At 25.2% G+C, this 27744-nt stretch overlaps 2 protein-coding genes across 5 annotated transcripts in view; both read right to left on the reverse strand.

The window, feature by feature from the left end:
• Positions 1–551: 551 nt before the first annotated feature.
• LOC135924259 (piggyBac transposable element-derived protein 3-like) lies at positions 552–1589 on the reverse strand. Its single transcript, XM_065459314.1, has one exon. It carries the CDS (start codon positions 1587–1589, stop codon positions 552–554), a length of 1038 nt encoding a protein of 345 aa, XP_065315386.1.
• A 2304-nt stretch (positions 1590–3893) lies between these two features.
• Positions 3894–27744, reverse strand: part of LOC135923673 (uncharacterized) — a 58293-nt gene continuing 34442 nt past the window's right edge. For 2 of the 4 annotated variants that reach the window (XM_065458547.1, XM_065458549.1), the window contains exons 4-13: positions 12503–12554; positions 12340–12462; positions 12143–12298; positions 11338–11564; positions 5306–5464; positions 4940–5112; positions 4697–4842; positions 4584–4652; positions 4404–4536; positions 3894–4322 (exon numbers count right to left, since the gene is read on the reverse strand). In XM_065458547.1, coding sequence (XP_065314619.1) covers positions 4070–4322; positions 4404–4536; positions 4584–4652; positions 4697–4842; positions 4940–5112; positions 5306–5464; positions 11338–11564; positions 12143–12298; positions 12340–12462; positions 12503–12554 — 1491 coding nt within the window. In that variant the 3' untranslated portion in view covers positions 3894–4069. Of the gene's footprint in view, positions 4323–4342; positions 4362–4403; positions 4537–4583; positions 4653–4696; positions 4843–4939; positions 5113–5305; positions 5465–11337; positions 11565–12142; positions 12299–12339; positions 12463–12502; positions 12555–27744 lie in introns of those variants that run through there. The other 2 variants (XM_065458548.1, XM_065458550.1) reach the window with 2 other exon arrangements.

Below are 27744 nucleotides of genomic sequence, written 5' to 3' on the forward strand. Positions count from 1 at the left end.
TTATTTTATATGTGCAATAAATAAGTATATTATATGTGCGATTCTTAACCCATTAATGGTCAAGATTTTTCTAGTGGATAAAAATGCTCAATTTTTTCAAATTATATTGATTAATTCTCAAATATGATATTCTAAAAAAATCAGCCAAAAAAAATAATCCTAAATAGAAAATCTAGCCTGGTGCATATATCCACTGTTAACCATTAAGAGGTTAAAAAAGATAAAAATTATATAAAATACTATAAGATTAAAAAACAACAAATATCTTTATTCTTTTTTTGTAATTTATAATAACTACGAGAAAATGTTTATATATTATGAAAATCCTTGAAACATTTAATATGGAGTGCGATTTGACATGTTTGGCACATATATCTTGAGTGCGTATGGCAATATCTGCATCTTCGTCTTTTTCCATCTATAATTTTGGATAAATATTGTCCAGATGAATCAATAGGGTTTTCACACTGTAATGCAAACTGGCTGGCGTGACCTGTACTTGAATTTTTTTCAATTTTTACTGGCGTTCGAAGGAGGTAGTTAGTAACTCCTCATCTAAATGCAAGCAAAATCTTCTTGTCATCTCGATTCACGAATTTCCAGATTTTCCATGAATTTACCAAAGCTGCATCAATAAAATTGGTGAAAACTGGCCACCACCATTTTTTTCCTCTTATTTTTATTCTATATGTAGATATTAGATTATCACATAGATCAACTCCACCCATGTGTTTGTTATAAGCAGTTACCATATTTGGCTGAGGAATTTTTATTTTAGAAGATATTTTCTTAGAATATCTTGAAACATTAGAAAGCAAAGAGATAGTGTGGCATGTCGATGCAACGGTCACCACCGAATTATCATTCCAACGAACTACAAATATTTCGCTTAATTTTTCAAACCTATAATCATAATATCCTCTTTCTTTTTTTGCTACAACCTTTATAGATTCAACTGGGCAATGCTCTATTCTATTATCCCTCACAGTTCCAGTTGCAAAATATCCCATTTGTTTTAAGTATGACAAGAGTTTAAATGATGTAAAGAAATTTTCAAAATATATTTTATGATAATTTGGTTTTTGCAATGCCTTTAATAATTTTATGATTACATTTCCACCTAATTCATATTTATTTTCGCTTTTTCCTTGATATATATCAAATGAGAATACGTAACCGTCGGAAGAAGCCAATATCCAAGACTTGTATCCGAATCTAATTGGTTTTCCTTTTATGAACATTTTGCAAGAATGTCTTCCTCGATATGGTATCATCTGTTCATCTATTGATAAATGATGTTTGAAAATTCCGAATTGCTGAAATTTATTATTCAATATATTAATGTAAGGCCTAACTTTATAAAATCTATAATGTATATCTATTTTAGTATTGTCTGCCAAATGGATATTACATTTCAAATTTCGAAATTGTAATTGGGTCATTGTATCCCGGATTATTGGAATAGAAATATCGCTATCATTAGACCAGTACATTCTTTCTTGTGGGAGAGAATGATATCCAGTAAATAATAGAATTCCAATAAATCTCTGAATATCTTGGATGGTTATGCATATGTTAGGTCTATTCATTTGTTTAGCATAAATATTACTTAGTTCTACAATTAGGGAATATAAGTCTTCGTCGAAAATTAAAGAAAATATATCTGATGGACTTTTACCATGTAAATCATTTTCAAGTTTTATTACATCTTCCTTTTCTCCATTGAAAGGGCTTGAAGAATATATTGCATCCGTTTTCTCCATTTTAAATTGTGAGAAATTCGAGAATAGCTTCTTGTAGAATATGGTTCTGGAAGGTCGTCATCAACTGAATTATGAATCTCCAATTTTCCAGCTGTATCTGAAGGCAAAACTCCGACATTTGTTAAGTCATTTTCATCGAAATCTTCTTCATCACTAACTGCAGAGGGGTTTGGCGGAATTATAACCATATATCTTTCTTCAATTGGTTCCTCTTCAAAAAGTTGAGAAAGCGCTTCAATTATTAGAAAACGTTTCATTAAAAAAATTTATTAAAAATTAAATATCTAGACAAATTATTTTCGTAGAATCTTGATATTTTTATTAGTCATCTATTATTTTGATAATTTTGATTGAATTGACAAAACAGGTGCATAATATTTTATATAAATAAAATTAAATCTTCAGAAAGGAAGAGGCTAAAAATAATTTTAAACTTTTGAATATTTATGAACCTAATAATTTCATATAATTTGATCGGGATAAAAAATTATAATAGGAACAATATATTATTCGATTTAATCTCAGGGGGCTAAAAAAAATTTTTAAATTATTTTCAAAAGGTCTTTTTTTGGGTATAAAATTTTTTAAAAAAAAATCTTAGGGGCTCGAGCCACCCACCCCTCCTCCCCCCCCCCTCCCTTAGTGACGGTAGTGGTATAAAAAATTATAATTCATTATGTTAAATTTCATTTGTTTGAATTTTTTTAAATAATTTATACTGCTAGATGGTTAACGGTGCATATATGCACCAGTCAACTTTATGTGGTTACCTATTAAAATTTTAATTATTTAAAAATTCAAATGTGATTGATAAATATTGATATATCTATAAAGAATATATACACACTAGTTTTCATCGAAATAATTTTATAATATGCTTGTGAGATAACTTAGAAAATTTTGCATTTTAGACCTCATAAATTCGAAAAGTTTGAGGGTTTCTTAGGGACATAAAAAAATATTTTTTTCATATTTTTCTTTTCCAGTTTTGAAGTACAATGTCTGAACTATATAAAAATCTTTTTTATTATTTTTTAAAATAAAAACTACTATGTTAAAATAAGGTATATAGGAGGTGGTGCATATATGCACCGTTAACCAGTAACGGGTTAAAATAAAATATGGGATTTAAACATATATATTAACCTTTTTTTAAAAATCTCATTATTAAAGGGACAATAGCAGCAGTATAATTTTACCCCATCATTTTGGACATCTTTTTGTAGAAAAATATGAATAAAAACAAGCCTTTAAAGGAGAGCGAATGCCGAGTAAATTGACTGAAGGCCTGTAAAATTGGGAGTATTAATAGATGCCCCTATAAAAATAAGTTACCAAACTTTTCCTACGAAGCTCCAGCATCGCCAGTCCACCCTTGCATCCGTTGATGGGTAATTTGCTAGTAAACTCAAATATTTCGTCACATGACTGACTTGATCTAAGAACATTTCAATTTTGATAGTCGTTTATTTTTATTTGTTTTCTCAAAATTTATTTATCTAAGAGCAAAAATTTTGTGAGTTAGGGTAAATGCTTGCAAATTATATTTAAATAAAAACCAGAGCTGGGGCTGATTTAAATATTATTTAAAAAAATATTTGGGGATTTTGCTATGCTTATGGAAAAAAATGATTATTGTAAGCTTTAAAAAGAAATAGACTTAAAAACTGAGCTTTATTTTTATTAATTAAATTTATATTATCATAAAAGTCCAACAAATTGGTCAATCATTTGCATCTCATTACAATTGTCAAGAAATACTTTATTTAAATGGGTATTTGTGAAATTAAATTTTAAAGTTATTCAAGCATATTGAAAATCTAAATAATTTATTTTTTATATAAATTAGAGCCCCCAGAGTTCCAAGCTAAGACAGGATTTAAAAATTTTTTTATTTACCAGACACATGCTGATTATTTATATAGTCAATCTCGTTTCTTAAAATAATTTAGGTTGTATTTTGAGTACTAAATGAATGTTAAATGATTTCTTATATGATTTTCCATCTGATTAATCAATTCATTTCAAAATAATCGGTCAAGCCCTGTTTTTATATATAAATAAATTGTGCGAACTGTCATAATTTTGGCACTTATTAGATAAACAAATATTTATTAAAAAATGTCGCGTAATATAAGACATATAAACTTTAATGGTTTTATTTGTGTCTCTAAATATTTGGTCATATATTATAATATATATATCTATGTTTAAATATTAAAAATAAATTATTTCTTTTTGGTTGAATTTCTAGAAAATTGACGTCAGGGGTTGAAGTCGAAACATATAATTTTACTTAACTTTATTTAAGAGAGAGAAATCTTGCAAATATCAGTAATTTTAAGAAGAATTCTCGTGTCCGATTCCAATCTGACGTAATAACCAACAAGCTCATTTCCTTCCTTATAATGCGCAAGTGATAGATTCTTGATATTTGGATGCAAATCATAAAACTTTTCAATATCTTTGCGATTTTTCATTTGACAAAAATTTGAGTCTGGGTGTGTATAATTTTGAGATATCATTATTTGATCCAAGGATATCACATTAAGTCGCTGTCTGTAAAATTAAAATATTTATCTTTTATAAATTTTTTATCTAAATTTAGCATAATATTTATTGTAAAATAAAAAGATCGACTTGTTAATTTTAAGGTTACAAGCGGGAACAAATGGTTGATCAGAAATTTCGAAAATAATATCCTTGGAAGAACTTCGATCTTCATTATATAATTCGTTGACAAATTTGACATAAGGGCGATTACTAATTGATGCTAATTAAGATATTTACATTATAAATATTTCATATAAAAAATTAAACCGTTATGATCTGAAGAAACAGATAGGTTTTTAATGTTGTGCCGATATGTATCATAAAGATTCATATATTCTTTATGTATAAAATAGATATAAATTCACAAAAATTAATTCAACTTTTAAGAAATTTTTTCATCTTATTAGATTTTGCATAATCAATACAATTTTTCCCGGTGTATGTTTTAAGAGTAGGATCGGCCCCAAAAGATATCAATATTTTGACTAAGCAAATATCGTCCATCTCAATTGCTTCATGTATGGGCCTAAAATATATAAACCATTAGTATAATATGTATAGTAGTAATTTTATGGTAAGTGAGGTTATAGAATAATATAATAGAAAAAATATGTGCCAAGGACCTGGTGCCATCTGACAAAGAGCAATTAGGGTTGGCTCCGTGCTTTAAGAGTATTTTGACGCAATCAATGCTCGAAGATAAACACGCCTCATGTAGTGGTGTGTAACCTGCATTTTCTTTCACATTTATGCTCTCCTTAAACTCTTTTCCGTGAACTAGATATAGGCATAAATCCTATATTCGAATTTATCATTAATAAAGGATATACAATATTATACCAAAGCTTAGAATAAGTTTTATAAAAATATAAAGTTTATGTAATCTTATTTTAAAAATTGGAACTTTTTGTTGGAACTACGAGATAAAAAAAAGGCTTAAATAACTAAACTAAAACACAAAATTATATATGTAAATAAATAAATAATACGGTGAGATTTCGGCGACAAACAGTATGTAATATAGTTTCACCGGATGCCTTATTAGGAACTATTTTTTTAAGCTCTACATTGTAAGATTCTTGACTTAAAATACTTTTACTGTCAATTGGACAATCGCATTGGTTAACGATTGTTTCACAGGACTGTTTCTTATATATATATTTAAATAAATTTAATAAGTAATAGTTAAATTAAAATGGGCAAAAAATGTTAGTTTCAAAAACTATATAATAAAATAAGAGCATATAATTCGGGTTGGTGTGATTCTTACCAAAAAAATATGGAATAAATATAAGTTAAAAATAGAAAGGGATAAATTTCTCATTTTATAGTTAGAGATAATGATACTGGTCCTACTATACCGATCTTAATATATTATCAATAGTATTTTTATTTAACCTTGAGTGGTATATTGCGGTATAGCAACACATAAAGAGTCATCCCATGTCAAATGAGCAAAAATATGAAATTTTTAGCATACCTTTTTTAATTTATGTAAAAATTTGTGGGCAGATCATATTTTCCTAATTATAATTACCCGAGATAATGTGTGTGGATTAATAAAAATCTGATTTTATTTATGAGGAAAACATCTAATTTATTTTGGCCTGTAGAAAATTAAAAATTAATATTTAGAAATGAGCAGAAGTTCCAATGTCTATTTTTTTAAATACTTAGTGCGGCTAATTATTTAAAAAAATATCACGATTAATGTATAAAAATGTATAGATGGCATGGTATATGAACGTTTCAATATAGTAAAAGATTTTTCCTATTGTTTAAAACTATTTTAAGGCAATAAATTATTTATGAATGACATCATATTGAATTTTTTTTTATAAAATTTTAATTAAAAACAAATTATTTAACATTGGAAAAGTGTAAAAAAATTCGATTTTACCTCTCCCAATTATCTCAGGTAATATAATTGTTGATGGGCTAAAATTCGTTTTTAATAAAACTAGAACATATACCATGTGCCTACAAATTTTTATCGAAATTAAAAGAGGTGGAATATATTTAAAGGATGCCCCCCCCCCACCGTAGTTTAAAATTGTTACTACAAAAAAAAACTAATCGATATTTTAATCCGGATTTTTGAGTAGCATCCTATCTATAACTATTTTTATTTTAAACTAATATCATTTAAATAAAAATTTTGATTATCTGAAAAGATTTTTATAGTAAGGTATGAAATATAGTACCAAAATCAATCTTGTTTTATTTTAAAAACTCTTTACTAAATTCTAAAAAAAATTTCTAAAATATTAAATACTAATATTTTCATTTCTATAAATATCACAGGGTAATATAAAAATTTAAGTGAGATAAAACATTTTTAAAATGGGGGTGAGATATGACCCCCCTTCCCTCCCCCTTCCTCCAACAAATTGCTTTTCTTCATCCACTCAAGGGTTATTCCATGTCAAATGAGCAAAAAAATCAAGATTTTCGGCCGACCCCTTTCAATTTCGATAAAAAGTTGTAGACTGGTTATATATGTTCCCATTAGATTATAAACAAAATTTTAGCGCATTAGCAACTATATTAGCCGAGATAATCGGGGTTAAAGGTCCAAAAAACGTCTTTTTTTGCTTTTTACTGATGTCAAATAATTAGTTTTTAATTTAAAACTAAATATGATCAAATATTGAATCTAATATCAATAGCTAAGTTAATAATTTATGATTATGACAAAAACATCAAAATTAATTTTTTATAAAATATGGGTCATCTTATGGTCAGTTGAAAACTTGAAATTAATATTTCGAAATGTATATGATCTCCGATTTTTAATTTTTTTAAGAAATATTATCCGTTTACTATTTTTTTAATAATTTCTTCAACAATTAGCATGGCTGGATATTTATTTTAAAAAATATTGCGATTTTTATACTTTAAAAAAAATAGATGGCGCTATATATAATAGTTTTAATATGTTAAAATTTATTTTTTTATTGATTAAAAATATTTTAATGTATAATATATCATAAAATTAGATTATATAACTTTGTAAACCTTATTCCCTTGAGATATTCGCAGGATAAAAAATTTTAATAATTTTTTTAATATTTCAATGTAAATTAAAAATAATTAAAAAATCCGACTAACATGCGAACAAAAAAGCAGGATTAAAGGAGTGCAGGAAAATTATTAAGGGAAAAATCGAAAATCATATAATTACCCGGCCTACCCCCCATCCCCCCTCCAGACTAAGTCATACCCATCAAGACCAAGAATGTTATAAAATTGTCATTAACCAGAAAATTTCAAAGATTTTTAAAAAAATTTTAAGCGATATAATTAACAAAAAATTAACTAGTTATAAAATTTTGGGTATCAAATGAATTTGAGCATTCTCTATAAAATTTTTGATCAAAGTCTTTGAATTTTGAGCATATGTTTAACACTGAAAAAATTAATAAAAGTAAGTCAGCTGTTTTTATCTTTTCTTAAAATTATTAAAAATAAACTGATTAGCAAAATTAATTAGCGAATTTAATCAATAAATCACAGTTGCTAAAAATACAAATTGATTTCTTTAATATTTTTTCACAAACACCGATTCATATCTTTTACATATAAATATTTTTACTTGTCATTTAAAAATAAATAAATTTTTTTAAATGAAACCCTTAAAAGATAAGATAAAATGTTGCAATCCACTGAATAAAGTTAATCATAAAAATTTTAAAAAAAATTTAAGATCAGTTCTTCCATGGATGCTTAATATAAATAATCATTTATATCTTCAACAAAAAATATGTAATTCGTGCCGATACCAGTTAAGTAAAATTGGTCCACATATTCCCGAAGAATTTATATCCCCAATAACCCATAATCAGGATGCCTTTGAATCGATTAATGAAACATTACACAATATTGGAGAATCACCAATTAAAAGAAAACGTTTAATGGAGAAAAAATATCCTAAAAATAAAATTCAAAATATTGAAAAAGCAATAAAGAGTAAGGTTTTAGAAATATCTGATTCCGAGATTGATAGTCCAATGAAAGAGGAAATTCTTATTATATTAAAGGATAACTTTGATAAATTATCAAAAAAATCAACAATATCAAATTCTTACAATTTTGCCTCAAGGATGGAGTGTAAATAAAATTCAAAAGGAATTCAACGTAACATCATACATGGCAAGAAAATCTAAAATGATGGTAAAAGAAAGTGGAATTCTTTCATTTCCAAAACATAAGGCAGGAAAGACACTAAACGAAAAAACATTTAAACTCGTCAAGGATTTTTATAGTTCTGATGAAATAAGCCGACTCATGCCAGGAATAAAAGATTGTGTATCTGTTAAAGGCGAGAAAGAACCAGTTCAAAAAAGACTTATATTAAATAATCTTAAAGAAATATTCAAGATGTTTAAGGAAGAATACCCAAATATATCAATTGGATTCTCTAAATTTGCCGAACTTAGACCAAAAAACTGTATTTTAGTTGGAGCTAGTGGCACACACACTGTTTGTGTCTGCGCTATTCATCAGAATGTGAAATTAATGACAAATGTAATAGTTGAAATTACAGCAGGAGAAGATTACGCAAATTATTTGTAATCCATCTCAGCCAAAATGTTATTTAACAAATTGTGATCAATGCCCTGGTATAGAATCTCTTAAGGGACAATTATACCAATTGTTTCAGAGAAATCGTATAGAATATGTCACGTTTAAACAATGGATCACGGTGGATAGAACAAATCTTGAAACTATTATAAAGTCCGTTGATGATTTCATCGATTATTTATTAGAAAAAGTTCAAATTTTACTGCGTCACTCGTTTATAGCTAAACAACAAAGTTTATTTTTGAAGAATTCCAAAGAAAATTTAAAAGATGGGGAATTTTTAACAATTCTAGATTATTCTGAAAATTATTCCTTCATTTTACAAGATGAAGTTCAGGGATTTCATTGGAACAACGTGCAGGCCACTATACATCCATTTGTAGCATATTATAAATCTGAGATTTAAAAAATATAAATTTTGTTATTATATCCGAATCATTAAACCATAATACTAGTGCAGTCCACCTTTACCAAAAAAAATTTCTTAATTTCTTAACAGCCAAATTTAATTCTAAACCAGAAAAAATAATATATTTTTCAGATGGAGCCGCGTCTCAATACAAGAATCGCAAAAATTTTCTGAACATATGCCTTCATAAATACGATTTTAATATTCCTGCCGAATAGCATTTCTTTGCCACTGCTCACGGCAAAAATGCATGTGACGGTATCGGGGGAACTGTCAAAAGATTAGTTGCCAGAGCTAGTCTTCAAAGGCCAAATAAAAATCAAATCCTAACCCCATTAGAATTATATAATTATGCTAAAGAAAATATTAATGGAATTCAATTTGAATATATATCCAATCAAGAATATATCAAAGGGGAATTAGCCCTTCGCAAAAGATTTAATTCTGCACTGCCCATACATGGGACCTTAAAAATTCACGTGGTTATTCCCATTGATCAAAATAGACTAAAAACCAAAATATATTCAAATTCTAAAAAATATAATATAAAACAAGTTTCGTTTTTAAATGAAAAAATTATATTTAAAAATATTAATGGATATGTAACATGTGTATATGATGATAAATGGTGGTTAGGATATATAATCGATAAATATGATACAAATGAAGAAGTAAAAATCCGATTTTTATACCCTTGTGGACCTTCAGCCTCATTTAAATTTCCCCTGAAAGATGATATTTTAGTGTTACCTAAATCTCATATTCTTTCGCTGGTCAATCCTTCTACTCCCACCGGTCGAACATATATATTATCTCCTGAAGAAATCTCACAAGCTAGCCAGGCTTTGTGTTCCTTTAGATGAAGTAAGATTTAATTAATTTATAAACTATCTTAATTAGGCTAAATTTGTGAAGATTTTAAAAATTTATGATCTGAATTACAAATAAATATATATAATGGACATTGTAATCGATTTAGTATGATATATATACATTAAAATATTTTTAATCAATAAAAAAATGAATTTTAACATATTAAAACTATTATATATAGCGCCATCTATTTTTTTTAAAGTATAAAAATCGCAATATTTTTTAAAATAAATATCCAGCCATGCTAATTGTTGAAGAAATTATTAAAAAAATAGTAAGCGGATAATATTTCTTAAAAAAATTAAAAATCGGAGATCATATACATTTCGAAATATTAATTTCAAGTTTTCAACTGACCATAAGATGACCCATATTTTATCAAAAATTAATTTTGATGTTTTTGCCATAATCATAAATTATTAACTTAGCTATTGATATTATATTCAATATTTGATCATATTTAGTTTAAAATTAAAAACTAGTTATTTAACATCAGTAAAAAGCAAAAAAAGACGTTTTTTAGACCTTTAACCCCGAATATCTCCGCTAATATAGTTGCTCATCCGCTAAAATTTTATTTCTAATCTAATGGGAACATATATAACCAGCCTACGATTTTTCATCAAAATCGAAAGGGGTCGGCCGAAAAGTGATTGATTTGACATGGAATGACCCTCAAGATTTATTATTTATGAATAAATAAGAGTGACGTGAAAAAAAATTATATATGAGGTTGCGGAGTCCTTTCGAACCCCAAATTTAAATTAATATTTCAGGAATTTGTACAAATTGGAATTTAAAATTTTTGACATACTATCTAAAAATATTTCATATTCTAAGGTTTTGATATGATAAAAACTCACTTTTATAAAAATGAATTTAAAAATTCATGCTTCTGAGCTATTAAATTTATTATGGAGATTATTTTTATATATATTAAATATTTGCAAAAATAAAAAAAACCGGAAGATATCGGTGTTTACTGAAATATTTAAGTATCGGAATGGGCAAAAATATCTGGAATAGTGTATTATACTATCTAAAACTTTTAATCTATTAGAATAAAAAATTTGAGGTATATAGATAATTGTTAATAAAGCTCAATATCGAACTAAAAAAATCAACAAGGATTATTAGTGGAATATTATAGCAAACCTTATTAAGCTGGATGTTGGTAACCATGAGTTTACTATTGTTAAACATTAATGATTTTTTAATATCTTTAGAGGGTGGATTATATTGGTCGAGATGGCGAGGATATTTATTTTCATGTAAATAAGTTGCTCCTTTTTTGCTATGAAAAACGGATGAGTGAGCTATATCCAATATATTTTCTATTAAATTAATCGTATAATCAGACTCTGCCTTTTTTCGTTCCCAGCCTATATTTTAATATAAAAGAATATTAATGTATCCCATAAACAGTTAAAAAATATGAATATTATCTTTATAAATTGGGGTGCGATACTAATTTTTGGAGGCCGATCGGATATTACCGATATTACATCTATGATTATATTAAAACAATGTTAACGTATATAATTTATCATTTATAAGGGATCGTTGATTTTTTTTTGCTCCAAAAGTCTATCTAAGTATGCAATGTAAACTGTTAGAATATTTTAAAATTATTTACTTAGTTTTAAAATCATCTACATCCTTGCAAAAAAATCATATATTTTATAATTTTTTGAAAATAGGTTTTAAATTTTTTATCACTTCAATTATATATATAAGAATTTTTTATCATATACATAAATATGTTTTCTTAAATATTAATAAATTTAAATAAAAAAGCCATTTTATCGGATCTCATCGGCAAACTTAATATCGGCCGATAACCGATATTTCAAAAAGGTAAAAAATCGGTTACATCTGATGCGATAAAAATCGGTACATTCATTCCATATTTATAAACTTAGTAACATAAATAAATGATAAATAATTTTAAAAAATTAACTTTGGTCAGATGGTTTCGTATTTTGATCTTGCGAATTAATGAGTAAATGAAGAGGAAAGTGAATCATGATAGTTGGTTTTGAAAGGTGCCGGTAAAATCTTTTCCCACATTTTAGCATCTTATTTATATCAATAACTGTTTCATCATCCTCGGAACCTTTATATATTTTTTAGGCTGAATACTTAAAAAAATTAAACCGGAATACTCCGTGAAAGAAAAAACTGTAGATATATTGGCTTTAGTAACATTATTATCTTCTTTAATGGATAAAATCTGTGATTTGCATTTTTTCGTAGAAGATAAGGTTTTAAGCGCTTTATCTAAACAAAGTAAAAATAAGTTAATAGATTAAAAAATTACTAGAAGTTTTCTCTCTTTTAACAGAATCAGCAAACCGTTCCACCTTTTTATCCTAAAATAATGTAATAATTTTAAAAATGTATAATAGCAGTACTCTAATATTAAATTTAAAGTAATTTAATAAAAACAGAAAGATGATTATCGAAAATTTATTTCCAAATATCAATCAGCTCTGATGAATATATAAAAATTAGTGCTTACCTTGCCCAAAACGTAACTCATAGCATAGTTACCTTATTGAAAATGAAATGTAACTATTTACACTTATTTATTTAATTCTAGTGATCAAAAAGTATATATATATTGTATCTCTATAGTAACCAAAAATTCAATTAGTCTATTTATGATTAAAGTAAAATGTTAAAAGTTTTTACAAATTATTCATATTTTAAAGTTATTATCCTTGTAAAAATATGATGTATATTATTTATTTTTTTGACAAATTTTAATTATTTATAGGTTTATAAAAAAATTTATCACTTTAATTATAATAAGAATGACCAAACCTATAAATGAAAATATTTTCTTAATTATCAATAAATTTTAAAAAAATTCAAATTATGTCATAATATCAGCGGATAACTCATATTTCGATGCAGGTAAATAATCGGTCCATTCTCATAAAAAATATTGGCACATCCCTTAATTGATGACTTAATTTTTTCAAAAAATAATATTAATATGACTTATTTAATGCATTAAACAAAATTAGTATTAAGAAAAAAAATAATCATGAACAAATCATAATGGTTAGCGCCAGTGTTATTAAAGTAGTGCATAGGCAAAGCCAAAGGGAAGGGGCAGGGGGAAATTCCCCCCTTCAGAAATTTATTACTTTTTGTGAATATCATTTTAAGCTAATAAAAAATATCCCCCTTAGTCCTCCCCCCACTCCCTGACCTTCGAAAATGTATGCCTATATCTTAAACAATAATTTGAAAGAAAGAATGTAAAAGTTGATATTTTTTATAAAACTATTCATCATAATTTATACATTTTTGGAAAAAAGCATTTATATATATAAAAAGTGAACCAAAAATGTTTTTTAAAAAATGGAATATAAGCCAAAGATAAGTCTTAAGACAAAAATGAAATGTATTATAATAATAATAGATCCATAAAATTAATAAATAATATAATATATCAAATATAAATTTTTATAAAGTGAGTAATTTTTATTTATTTTAATAAAAGTAAATTATAATTATAAAACTATAGATAAAATTAAATCATAAATTAAAAAAAATTAAAGCACAATACAAACATTGGAATATTATATGTCGTAGATTTACACTATATCTAATTTTATCAATTATCAAAGGACAATCAAATAATTTTTACCAATATAGCGAATTATATATTTTACAGAAAATTATAAAATATTGATAAGGACATCCGAAAATATCTTTTAAAGACATTGTGAGTAATATCATTTTTTTATAAAATAAATAGATGGCGTTAAATAATTGAATACTAATTGTTGATATATTTATTATCAAGAGCATTGATTAGTAAATTTTGTAAAATATTAACTGTAATATATTCTCTAACTGTCAAATATGTCTGTAAAAGGGGAATTATACCTAGTATTTTGTAAGCAATTCTATATAAGAGGAATATCAACTATATGTCTATTTACTTTTATAAATAAATTTCTTATACTTGTTTGGAATAAATTATTACCATGCTCTTTATATTAATGTATATGTTAGCGGCAATGTGAAATATTCGGCAATGTGAGGTAGTGGTAGGCAGGGTAATTTTGTTATTTCGGCAATGTGCACATTGCTGGGTTAAATCAGGCAATGTAATTTTTGTAATATTATATTATTAATAATTTTTTCGTTATTATTAATAATTTTTTAAGATTAATATTATATTTTAATTTGTTACAATATATTTTTTGATTGATATTTTTCTTCTTGATCGCTAATTTTTTTTATTTTTTGTGTTATATGTTTTTTTAATAAATTTTTTTGATTGATATTTTTTTTTATATTTTTTATTTTTTGTGTTTATATGATTTTTTTTAATATATTTTTTTAAATATAAATTTTTTTAAATTTATAATTGATATATCTTTTAATCGCTAATTTTATTTATTTTTGTGTTATATGATTTTTTTAATAAATTATTTTGATTGATGTTTTTAAATATATTTTTTTAATAAATTTTTTTAAATATATTTTTTTGATTGATATTTTTTAATGTATTTTTTTATTAAATTTTTTTAAATATATTTTTTTGATTGATATTTTTTAATATATATTTTTAAAGTGATTATTATATATTTAGATTTTACGTAATTTTATCTATTATATATCTTTTGATAGATAATTTTTTAGGTAATAGTGATAAATGTCATAATCGTTATTTTTGAACTTTTTTGAGTTTTTTTAAAGCAAATAGATAAAAATATGTTAAATTAATATTTCAGTGGTGCACTATGGAAAAGTGACAATTGTCATAATCGTTATTTTTGAACTTTTTTGAGTTTTTTAAAGTAAATGGGTAAAAATATGTTTTGTAAACATGTTAAATTAATATTTCAGTGAAAGTGCACTATGAAAAAGTGACAATTGTCATAATCGTTATTTTAGTACTTTTTTAAGTTTTTTTAAAGTAAATGGGTAAAAAAATGTTTTGTAAACATGTTAAATTAATATTTCAGTGAAAGTGTAATATGGATACGTGACATTTGTCATAATCGTTATTTTTGAACTTTTTTGAGTTTTCTTAAAGTAAATGGGTAAAAATATGTTTTGTAAACATGTTAAATTAATATTTCAGTGAAAGTGTACTATGGAAAAGTGACAATTGTCATAATCGTTATTTTTGAACTTTTTTGAGTTTTTTAAAGTAAATGGGTAAAAATATGTTTTGTAAACATGTTATTAATATTTCAGTGAAAGTGTATTATAGAAAAGTGACAATTGTCATAATCGTTATTTTTGAACTTTTTTGAGTTTTTTTAAAGTAAATGGGTAAAAATATGTTTTGTAAACATGTTAAATTAAAATTTCAGTGAAAGTGCACTATGGAAAAGTGACAATTGTCATAATCGTTATTTTAGAACTTTTTTTAGATTTTTTAAAGTAAATGGGTAAAAATATGTTTTGTAAACATATTAAATTAATATTTCAATGAAAGTGTACTATGGAAAAGTGACAATTGTCATAATCGTTATTTTTAAACTTTTTTTAGATTTTTTAAAGTAAATGGTTAAAAATATGTTTTGTAAACATGTTAAATTAATATTTCAGTGAAAGTCTACTATGGAAAAGTGACAATTGTCATAATCTTTATTTTTGAACTTTTTTGAGTTTTTTTAAAGTAAATGGGTAAAAATATGTTTTGTAAACATGTTAAATTAATATTTCAGTGAAAGTGCACTATGGAAAAGTGACAATTATCATAATCGTTATTTTTGTACTTTTTTTAAAGTAAATGGGTAAAAATATGTTTTGTAAACATGTTAAATTAATATTTCAGTGAAAGTGTACTATGGACAAGTGACAATTGTCATAATCGTTATTTTTAGGCTTTTTTAAGTTTTTTTAAAGTAACAGATCGTTCACTAAAGTGAATAAATATTTAAAATGTATTTACTCACAGAATTGAAATAAATAAGTCAAAGATATTATAGTTAGTTGATATACAAATACCCGATGCAGGATTATATATTTAAATATATTTCGTAGTTAACATTTTAGGAAAAAATAAATTAATCTTACAATTATTTTATTCTTATATTGGTCTACTATTATAAATTATATTTAAAAAAACATTTCCGGATGTTATGAAGATTAAAGTTTAATCATAATAGTGGAATTTATTATCATTTAAAGTGATAAATGTTTTATTAATAAAATCTTGAATTTAATCAAATCAAAAAATGACGATTTGCAGGAAAATATCTCATCATTAATTTTGAATATGGGCCATTCCATGTCAAATCGATCAAAAAAGGCCCATTTTCGACCGACCCCTATTAAAATTGTTAAAAATTTCTGGAATTATTTAGAAGGGGAAATAAAAGATAAAGCCGTTTATTTTAGCTCGCTAGCACACCTAGTTCTTGAGATATAGGGGCTTATAGGTACAAAAAAGAGCCAATTTGGAATCTGTAAAAATTTTAAAATGCTTATATCTCAAGAACTATTTATAGTAAAAAGATTTATAATATATCATATTGTAGGTAAAAAAAATCTCTAAAAGGCTATCAAAAAATAATAAAAATTGGCGCCAATTTGAATCTTTAACTTCCGGTTTATCTATAATGCTTTACCTGTATTTTTAAGCAAAAAAGGGAGTTTGTTTTTGAAATTTTTTTATAGCTTTTTATTTAGACACCTTTTATAAATATATATACGATGTCAAAACTTTGGCGACGCTATCGACTCCAAAATTTTAAAAAAATAATAGATGGCGTTTTATGAAATTACGGATTTTGGTTAAAGTTTTGCTGCAAACTTATCAATAAACGGATATTTTCACTTTTATACTAAAAATATTTTAAATTTCTATTAAATATACTAAATAAATTGAGGGGCAGTGTGGGTAAATGCCCATTAGACACTTAATAATGTAATATATTTCCAATAATAAAATCTTTCGTATAATTTTTTTATTATTCATTCATATTAATAATATAGAAATAGAGATAGACAATCATATTCATTCCATAATTTAAAATTTGTGAAATGTTATATTTAATATTTGCGATTCTGTTTAATTAGAATAAAATTTTGTTTCAATTTTATCCTGAGAAATTGGATAAAAAGCATGAAATTTTTGCGTCCCTGGTATAGTACGGGCTTTGTCGAATCTCTCTTTTAAAATTATTTGTTCTTTCTCATATTCATCTTCCATAATATAGGAGAACTCTATTCCTTAATAAAAAAATTATAATATATATATTAATAAATTAGAAATCATATACCTTTTATATTTTTCTTACAATAGGCAAAAAACTCTTTAGGAGAAGTTATTTGTTCTGAAGTAGGTCTTTGTAAACTTGCTCTAGCCACTAAACGCTTGACGGTACCTCCGACCTCGCCACAAGCTGATTTGCCATGAGATGTAGCCCAGAAATGCCACTCAGCTTTTATCTCGAAATCATATTCATGGTGGCAAAGATTGATTAAATTTTTCCGATTTTTATATTGAGCTGCTGCTCCATCTGAAAAATAGAAGAATTTTTTTGGCAGGCATTGAAATTTCTTTGTTAAGTATTGAACTAAATATTTTTGGAATATATGAACCACAATTGTATTATGAACGAGAGATTCAGATATTATTACGAAACTTAAATGATTTAAATTATTAAGTGACTTGTAATAAATGACAAAAGGATGAATGGTAACTTGAGATTTATTCCAGTGAAACCCCTGTACTTCATCTTGAATCACTTCTCCTTCCTTTAAATTATTTTTAAGAGAATTCATGAATATTGTTTGCTGCTTTGTTATGAATGAGTGTAATAGTAAAATATTTAGCTTTTCGAAAAGCGTTTCTAAAAAATTAAAGGTTGATGAAGTGATAGTTAAAAGATCTGTACGATCTGTTGTTACCCATTGCTTGTAGGTAATATATTCGATATCAATTGAATATAATATTTCTATCATGGCCTTTAAATTAGAAGATCCAGGGCATTGAGCACAATCACCAAAAAAACATTTTGGTAATGCTGGATTACAAATTATTTTTGGTAATATATCCTTATATGTAATCTTAATTATGTATAACAGCTGCATTAAAAAAGAATTTATATTAGACATATTATCGATTATATTTTAACATAATATTTTAAAAAATTAAAAGTTTAAAACAATCTCTCTTTCTGTTTAATATAATTTTTTTCCCGATCAGATTAATTTTAAACAAGCCATATTCCAGGTTCAAATTAAATAAAATTTTATTCTATATAAAAGATGGACATACCAAATATTAAAATATCAAGATGTTGTAACCCATTTAATTTACAAAAACATGCATATTATCGCAAGAATCTAAGAAAGATTCAACCTTGGATGACCAAAAAAAATTTACCAATCAATTTAAATATGCTAATATGCTCTTCATGCCGACAAAAATTAGCAAAGCTTCCTTATAATGACAATGTTATTGATTCTCCTCCTCATATAGTTAATCAAGAGGCAATTGAAAACATTATATATCCCTACAATCAATTGTGGAATCTCCCATTAAAATAAAACGCTTACGTGAAAAGAAATATCCAAAGAAAAAAATATCTAGCGTGAAAAAAGTTTTAGCGACTAAAATTATACCATTATCTTCATCAAATGATGAAAAATTCGATGAAATTCTCGATACCTTAAAAATCAATTTCCCACAGCTTTCGATAACAAACAAATATAGATTATTAACATTATTACCATCAAATTGGACAGTAAGAAGAATTATAGAAGAATTCAATATTTCATATCATATGGCGATAAAATCTAAAGGTTTAATAAAAGAAAAAAGGGTTTTTTTCAACACCTAATCCTAAACCGGAAAAACAATAGATGCCGCCACCGTTGATATTGTCAAATCTTTTTATAACAATGATCAATATAGTATCGATGCCTGGGAAAAGGGATTTTGTAACCATAATAAAGAACAGTGAAAAGATTCAAGTCCAAAAAAGATTAATTTTAATTAATTTACGAGAGCTATATCTTAAATTTAAAGATATTTATTCAAATATTAAAATTGGATTCTCTAAAATTTGTGATCTTCGTCCCGAGAATTGTGTATTTGTTGGCAGTAGTGGTACCCATTCAATGTGTTTGCTCCATTCAACAAAACACAAAATTAATGCTGTTGAGTTTGTCCAAAATTACTTTAAATGAAGATTTAATTAAGATTACATATAAGGATATAATACCAAAAATAATTTGTAATCCAGCATTACCAAAATGTTTTTTTGGTGATTGTGCTCAATGCCCTGGATCTTCTAATTTAAAGGTCATGATAAATGAAATATTATATTCAATTGATATCGAATATATTACCTACAAGCAATGGGTAACAACAGATCGTACAGATCTTTTAACTATCACTTCATCAACCTTTAATTTTTTAGAAATGCTTTTCGAAATGCTAAATATTTTACTATTACACTCATTCATAACAAAGCAGCAAACAATATTCATGAATTCTCTTAAAAATAATTTAAAGGAAGGAGAAGTGATTCAAGATGAAGTACAGGGGTTTCACTGGAATAAATCTCAAGTTACCATTCATCCTTTTGTCATTTATTACAAGTCACTTAATAATTTAAATCATTTAAGTTTCGTAATAATATCTGAATCTCTCGTTCATAATACAATTGTGGTTCATATATTCCAAAAATATTTAGTTCAATACTTAACAAAGAAATTTCAATGCCTGCCAAAAAAATTCTTCTATTTTTCAGATGGAGCAGCAGCTCAATATAAAAATCGGAAAAATTTAATCAATCTTTGCCACCATGAATATGATTTCGAGATAAAAGCTGAGTGGCATTTCTGGGCTACATCTCATGGCAAATCAGCTTGTGGCGAGGTCGGAGGTACCGTCAAGCGTTTAGTGGCTAGAGCAAGTTTACAAAGACCTACTTCAGAACAAATAACTTCTCCTAAAGAGTTTTTTGCCTATTGTAAGAAAAATATAAAAGGTATATGATTTCTAATTTATTAATATATATATTATAATTTTTTTATTAAGGAATAGAGTTCTCCTATATTATGGAAGATGAATATGAGAAAGAACAAATAATTTTAAAAGAGAGATTCGACAAAGCCCGTACTATACCAGGGACGCAAAAATTTCATGCTTTTTATCCAATTTCTCAGGATAAAATTGAAACAAAATTTTATTCTAATTAAACAGAATCGCAAATATTAAATATAACATTTCACAAATTTTAAATTATGGAATGAATATGATTGTCTATCTCTATTTCTATATTATTAATATGAATGAATAATAAAAAAATTATACGAAAGATTTTATTATTGGAAATATATTACATTATTAAGTGTCTAATGGGCATTTACCCACACTGCCCCTCAATTTATTTAGTATATTTAATAGAAATTTAAAATATTTTTAGTATAAAAGTGAAAATATCCGTTTATTGATAAGTTTGCAGCAAAACTTTAACCAAAATCTGTAATTTCATAAAGAGCCATCTATTATTTTTTTAAATTTTTGGAGTCGATAGCGTCGCCAAAGTTTTGACATCGTATATATATTTATAAAAGGTGTCTAAATAAAAAGCTATAAAAAAATTTCAAAAACAAACTCCCTTTTTTGCTTAAAAATACAGGTAAAGCATTATAGATAAACCGGAAGTTAAAGATTCAAATTGGCGCCAATTTTTATTATTTTTTGATAGCCTTTTAGAGATTTTTTTTACCTACAATATGATATATTATAAATCTTTTTACTATAAATAGTTCTTGAGATATAAGCCTTTTAAAATTTTTACAGATTCCAAAGTGGCTCTTTTTTGTACCTATGAGCCCTTATATCTCGAGAACCATGTGTGCTAGAGAGCTAAAATAAACGGCTTTCTTATTTATTTACCCTTCTAAATAATTCCAGAAATTTTTAACAATTTTAAAAGGGGTCGGTCGAATCGTGATCGATTTGACGTGGAATGGCCCATATATAAATAAAAGCGAATTTAGGAATTTTATTGTTGATATTACTGTTAGTGACTTAAAAATATAAAACATATCTAAACTGAAATTTTAATTTAACATGTTTACAAAACATATTTTTACCCATTAACTTTAAAAAAAGTTCAAAAATAACGATTATGACAATTGTCACTTTTCCATAGTACACTTTCACTGAAATATTAATTTAACATGTATACAAAACATATTTTTACCAATTTACTTTAAAAAAGTTCAAAAATAACGAGTATGACAATTGTCACTTTTCTATAATACACTTTCACTGAAATATTAATTTAACATGTTTACAAAACATATTTTTACCCATTTACTTAAAAAATATCAAAAAAGTTGTAAAATAACGATTGTCACTTTTCCATACACTTTCACTGAAATATTAATTTCACATGTATACAAAACATATTTTTACCTATTTACTTTAAAAAAACTTAAAAAAGTTCAAAAATAACGATTATGACAATTGCCATTCCATAGTACACTTTCACTGAAATTTTAATTAAACATGTTTTCAAAACATATTTTTACCAATTTACTTTAAAAAAACTTAAAAAAGTTCAAAAATAACGATTATGACAATTGTCACTTTTCCATAGTACACTTTCACTGAAATTTTGATTAAACATACAAAACATATTTTTACCCATTTACTTTAAAGGATCTTAAAAAAGTACAAAAATAACGATTATGACAATTGTCACTTTTCCATAGTACACTTTCACTGAAATATTAATTTAACATGTTTACAAAACATATTTTTACCCATTTACTATAAAAAAACTTAAAAAAGTTTTAAAATAACGATTATGTCAATTGTCACTTTTCCATAGTACACTTTCACTGCAATATTAATTTAATATGTTTACAAAACATATTTTTACCCATTTACTTTAAAAAATCTAAAAAAAGTTCAAAAATAACGATTATGACAATTGTCACTTTTCCATAGTGCACTTTCACTGAAATTTCGATTAAACATATTACAAAACATATTTTTACCCATTAAAAGATCTTAAAAAAGTACAAAAATAACGATTATGACAATTGTCACTTTTCCATAGTACACTTTCACTGAAATATTAATTTAACATGTTTACAAAACATATTTTTACCAATTTACTTTAAAAAAACTTAAAAAAGTTCAAAAATAACGATTATGACCAATTGTCACTTTTTCATGGTACACTTTCACTGAAATTTCGATTAAACATATTACAAAACATATTTTTACCCATTAAAAGATCTTAAAAAAGTACAAAAATAACGATTATGACAATTGTCACTTTTCCATAGTACACTTTCACTGAAATATTAATTTAACATGTTTACAAAACATATTTTTACCCATTTACTATAAAAAAACTTAAAAAAGTTTTAAAATAACGATTATGTCAATTGTCACTTTTCCATAGTACACTTTCACTGCAATATTAATTTAATATGTTTACAAAACATATTTTTACCCATTTACTTTAAAAAATCTAAAAAAAGTTCAAAAATAACGATTATGACAATTGTCACTTTTCCATAGTGCACTTTCACTGAAATTTCGATTAAACATATTACAAAACATATTTTTACCCATTAAAAGATCTTAAAAAAGTACAAAAATAACGATTATGACAATTGTCACTTTTCCATAGTACACTTTCACTGAAATATTAATTTAACATGTTTACAAAACATATTTTTACCAATTTACTTTAAAAAAACTTAAAAAAGTTCAAAAATAACGATTATGACCAATTGTCACTTTTTCATGGTACACTTTCACTGAAATTTCGATTAAACATATTACAAAACATATTTTTACCCATTTACTTTAAAAGATCTTAAAAAAGTTTTAAAATAACGATTATGTCAATTGTCACTTTTCCATAGTACACTTTCACTTAAATTTTAATTAAACATGTTTACAAAACATATTTTTACCAATTTACTTTAAAAAAACTTAAAAAAGTTCAAAAATAACGATTATGACAATTGTCACTTTTACATAGTGCGCTTTCACTGAAATATTAATTTAACATGTTTATAAAACATATTTTTACCCATTTACTTTAAAAAAACTCAAAAAAGTTCAAAAATAACGATTATGACAATAGTCACTTTTCTATAGTACACTTTCACTGAAATATTAATTTAACATATTTACAAAACATATTTTTATCTATTTGCTTTAAAAAAACTCAAAAAATTTCAAAAATAATGATTATGACATTTGTCACTATTACCTAAAAAATTATCTATCAAAAGATATATAATAGATAAAATTACGTAAAATATAAATATATAATAATCATTTTAAAAATATATATTAAAAAAAATATATTTAAAAAAATTTATTAAAAAAATATATTAAAAAACATCAATCAAAAAAATTTATTAAAAAAAATCATATAACACAAAAATTAAAAAAATTAGCGATCAAAAGATATATCAAATATAAATTTAATTTAACATATTAACACAAAAAATAAAAAATATAAAAAAAAATATCAATCAAAAAAATATATTTAAAAAATTTATTAAAAAAATCATATAATACAAAAAAAAATATCAATCAAAAATATATATTTAAAAAAATTTATTAAAAAAACATATAACACAAAAAATAAAAAAAATTAGCGATCAAAATATATTAAAAAAAAAATATCAATCAAAAAATAAATTGTAACAAATTAAAATATATTTAAAAAAAAATATAAAATAAATTTATAATAATAAATTAATATTAAATAATAATAAATAAATCTAAAATAAATAATAAATTTATTAATTTGTAAAATAGAATACATTGCCTGATTTAACCCGACAATGTGCACATTGCCTGGTTATTTCGGCAAAGTATACATTGCCGAAATAACAAAATTACCCTGCCTACCACTACCTCACATTGCCGAATATTTCACATTGCCGCTAACATATATACAAGTAATTTATTATATTTTATATAAACTAATAAAAATGAATTTCATATTTGTTCCAGGTTTATTTTTTTTATTAAAAATAATCTCCTCTCTTGTAAAAATATTATATGACTATATATAGACTAAAGTAACCCGGCCGAAGGCCGGGTAAAAGAGGCCCGCTTTCCAAAATGGAGTCTGGGGGCTTCGCCCCCAGAAATTTTTTAATTCCCCCCCCCCTAGGAAAATCTTAGCTATGCCTATGAAGTAGTGGTAGGTTTGTTGCGCTACATTTAAAAAAATAGCGATAGCGGTAGCTCGCTACTAATTTTGAAAGCTCCTTTCAATTTTATATAATAAATACGTATAAAAATTATTAAAATATATTTATAATTTTAAAATTAATTCCAAAATCATAATCTTTTTTAATTTTGAAATTGAAATTTATATTTAAAAATATGCATTATAAATCTAGTTTTCAAAATTTTAAAATGTCGAAGATAGAGATTGATATTGAAGATAATTTTGGTACAGATCATATAGACAAATTAATTTCCCTGGAAAATAATGATAATATGAAATTTCCTTATCCTAAATTTGCAAAATATTTCAATCTTGATAATATAAAATTAACACAGGGTATAAAATTCGTTGTAAGATGTGCCAGGGTTTTATCATCAAATAAGACTACAGATCCGATATTTTTAATCATCAAATAAGACTACCGATCCGATATTTTTAATTATCAAATAAGACTACCGATCCGATATTTGTTATTTTATAAATAAATTATAAAAATATTTGTTGTAATGTTTGAAAAAATAATTAAAATTTTATACTATTTTTTGTTAAATTATCTGCAACAAGAAAAATATTTTAAAATATATAACGAGTCACATTCAGCGAATGTTGTTAAACGGCTCGATTTGGCCAATTTTTATAAACGTTAAGCTCAAGAATTTTGCCAAAAGTTAATTCTCAAGCTTATTGATTTTGCCCACAGATAGCAAAGAGGTTTGAACATTTATTGAAATTTCGAGGCTTAGGTAATAATATTTTGGCGAAAATCTTAATTTAGCCCTTTTTAAAAATCAGTTAATGGAGTTGTTAACAACACTACATTTACTCATAAACACATTGCGAAATTGATATTTTTATGACATTGATACAAAGATAGATGGTAAATAAAAATATCGGGTCGGATTTTTGCAATATCGGATCGGAAAAAAATTTGTGTATCGGCACAGCTCTAAATGTTAAACATAGCTGCTATTCACCCTAATTTTAAGTTGAATTGGCTGGTGTTGTTAAACCGCCCGGCCCAATTTAAATTTTGGCCAAAAATTTGGCAATTATATATTAAAACTTTTCTACCATCTATGAGCAAAATCACCAGTCCTACCTAATATTATTTTGGTTAATCTGCCGTTTTAAAAATCGACCCAAATCGGACAGTTTAACACTAGAATTGGGCATATAATAATTTGACTTAATCCAAAAGCATAATACTATACCAAACCAGGATACCCTATCCAGATAAAAAAAACGGCACCTACTGTAGAAGATTTTTTGAAATAAATAATAATACTATTGAAAATCCTATAAGGCATTTTTTAAATCTAAAAATACTCAAATGAATATTTTTGATATTTTTCTTATATAAAAAATTTAATAAAGCATTCTCAAGTTTCAATATTGAACAATTACTTTACGGCATATTGTCTGATTGTCCTAGACTTGGGGATGACAGTATAGAAATATTATTATTTACCGAAATGCAATATAAAAAAAAATTATAAATATTTGAAATTATAGTCATATTTTTATACCAACATTTATTATTTGTAGATATTTTAAATTTCAGATTGCAGAAATATTGATATAGTTTAAGAAAGTATCCAATAAAATTGCTAACCGAGAAAGATTATCGATGGAAAGTGCATTTGTATATAAACGCAAAGGATATAATACAAATACTGTTCCTTAAAAAATTCGGCAAGATCCAATGGCACACTAGCTTAAATTCTATAAAATAAAGGTCGGTGTAAAATGCCAAAATGTAAACTGTGCAATAAATCTCTTTGGTTTACAGCAAATAATAATTGTTTCGAAAATTATTTTTTTTTACTGTAAAGAACATATGATTGCTAAATAATATAAGTTGAAAATATTTCAGACTTTTTTTAATCTTAATGCATATACGCACTTAAATACATATTTCAAAATTACCTTTAAAAAGCACGGTAAAAAATATAAGTTTTAGCAAACCATAGAAGTAGTATACATAAATTTACTAAGCTATAAATATACCCATGCAATACCGGTTAAAAATAATAAATTTAATCGTAGATTTTCCATACCCGATCTACAGGTAACATTTTAAACATAAATTAGTTGGGTTTTTATACATTTCTCTTTGTTAACTATTTTTATTAGACTTTTACTTTCAATGAATAAACATGTGAATAAATATTTAAAAGAAAACATGTTACCCCAGTACTATTTATATGCCAACATTACGTTTCTGCTGCCTTAAATGGACAATCGAGTAGATTGTAGAACCACCAAGGTGACATTAGCATATTTTAAGATATTAGCTAATGAAAAAAACACTTAGGATACCTTGTCTAGTCTAGAAAACGTGTTATTCATTATTTTCGCCCCTGAAAATTATGAGTTAGATTCTTGAAAATATGAGCATTTGATCTTCCCAAACTTCCGATTCTTTCTAGAAAAATTATGTGCGTTTCAGCAAAAGGCATACTCAGCGAGCGAGTTAACTTTAAACTCTATAAGATCTTTATCATGTTGTTCAAATCGAAATAAAGTATATACATGATAATTATAACGTAATCTTTACATGCAAATCCCAAAATTAGTTAAGGTCTTTAAGAAGTGTCCTATCTTTCCAATAAAATATTTAAATATTTACTAAAAAATATAATCAGCGCCGCCGCCGTCGTTTTCATAGCGGCATGGAATTTGGTAAGATACCGCATGTCGATCGTTTTATGTTATATTATAGGAATTCATAAATTAAAATATTATATATTTTGGTTATTAAATAGTATATGTTTATAATGTAACGCGCATTCATTTAAATTAAAATTATATTTTTATTTTAGTTTTACTTTTAATTAACCTTTTTAATATTATATTCTAATTTTAGTTTGTAAAAATGTTATATAAACGAAGAGATTTTGCATACATGAAATTAGATATTGTAGGTATCCAAGAAACCAACTGCCCAGGAAATAATACCGCAGACTTTAAAGATTATAAGCTCTTTTGTTCAGGTACCACCTCCAATAACTGGTCTGGAATTGCATTCCTAATAAACAAAAGAATGCAAAAATCAATCATCAAATTTGTAAACATATCTGAAAGATGTGGTGTCCTCTATCTGAATACTAAATTTAAACCTACAATAATTGTAAATTTATATACTCCCCCAAGGAAAAATAATAGACTAAGTTTTATTGACACAATGACCACCTTGATTGATTCTTCGCCATCAAGATATAATATAATAATATTAGGTGACCTTAATCTGAAAATTGGTAAAATTGTAGAGTATGCTAATAAGAATATCATCGGAAATGCAACTATACAACAATCCAATAGTGAAGATAGTAAAAGATTA

Source organism: Gordionus sp. m RMFG-2023, chromosome 2, assembly GCF_954871325.1.
Source record: "Gordionus sp. m RMFG-2023 chromosome 2, tfGorSpeb1-WG-v2, whole genome shotgun sequence".
In the NCBI taxonomy this organism is placed as follows: domain Eukaryota; kingdom Metazoa; phylum Nematomorpha; class Gordioida; order Chordodea; family Parachordodidae; genus Gordionus; species Gordionus sp. m RMFG-2023.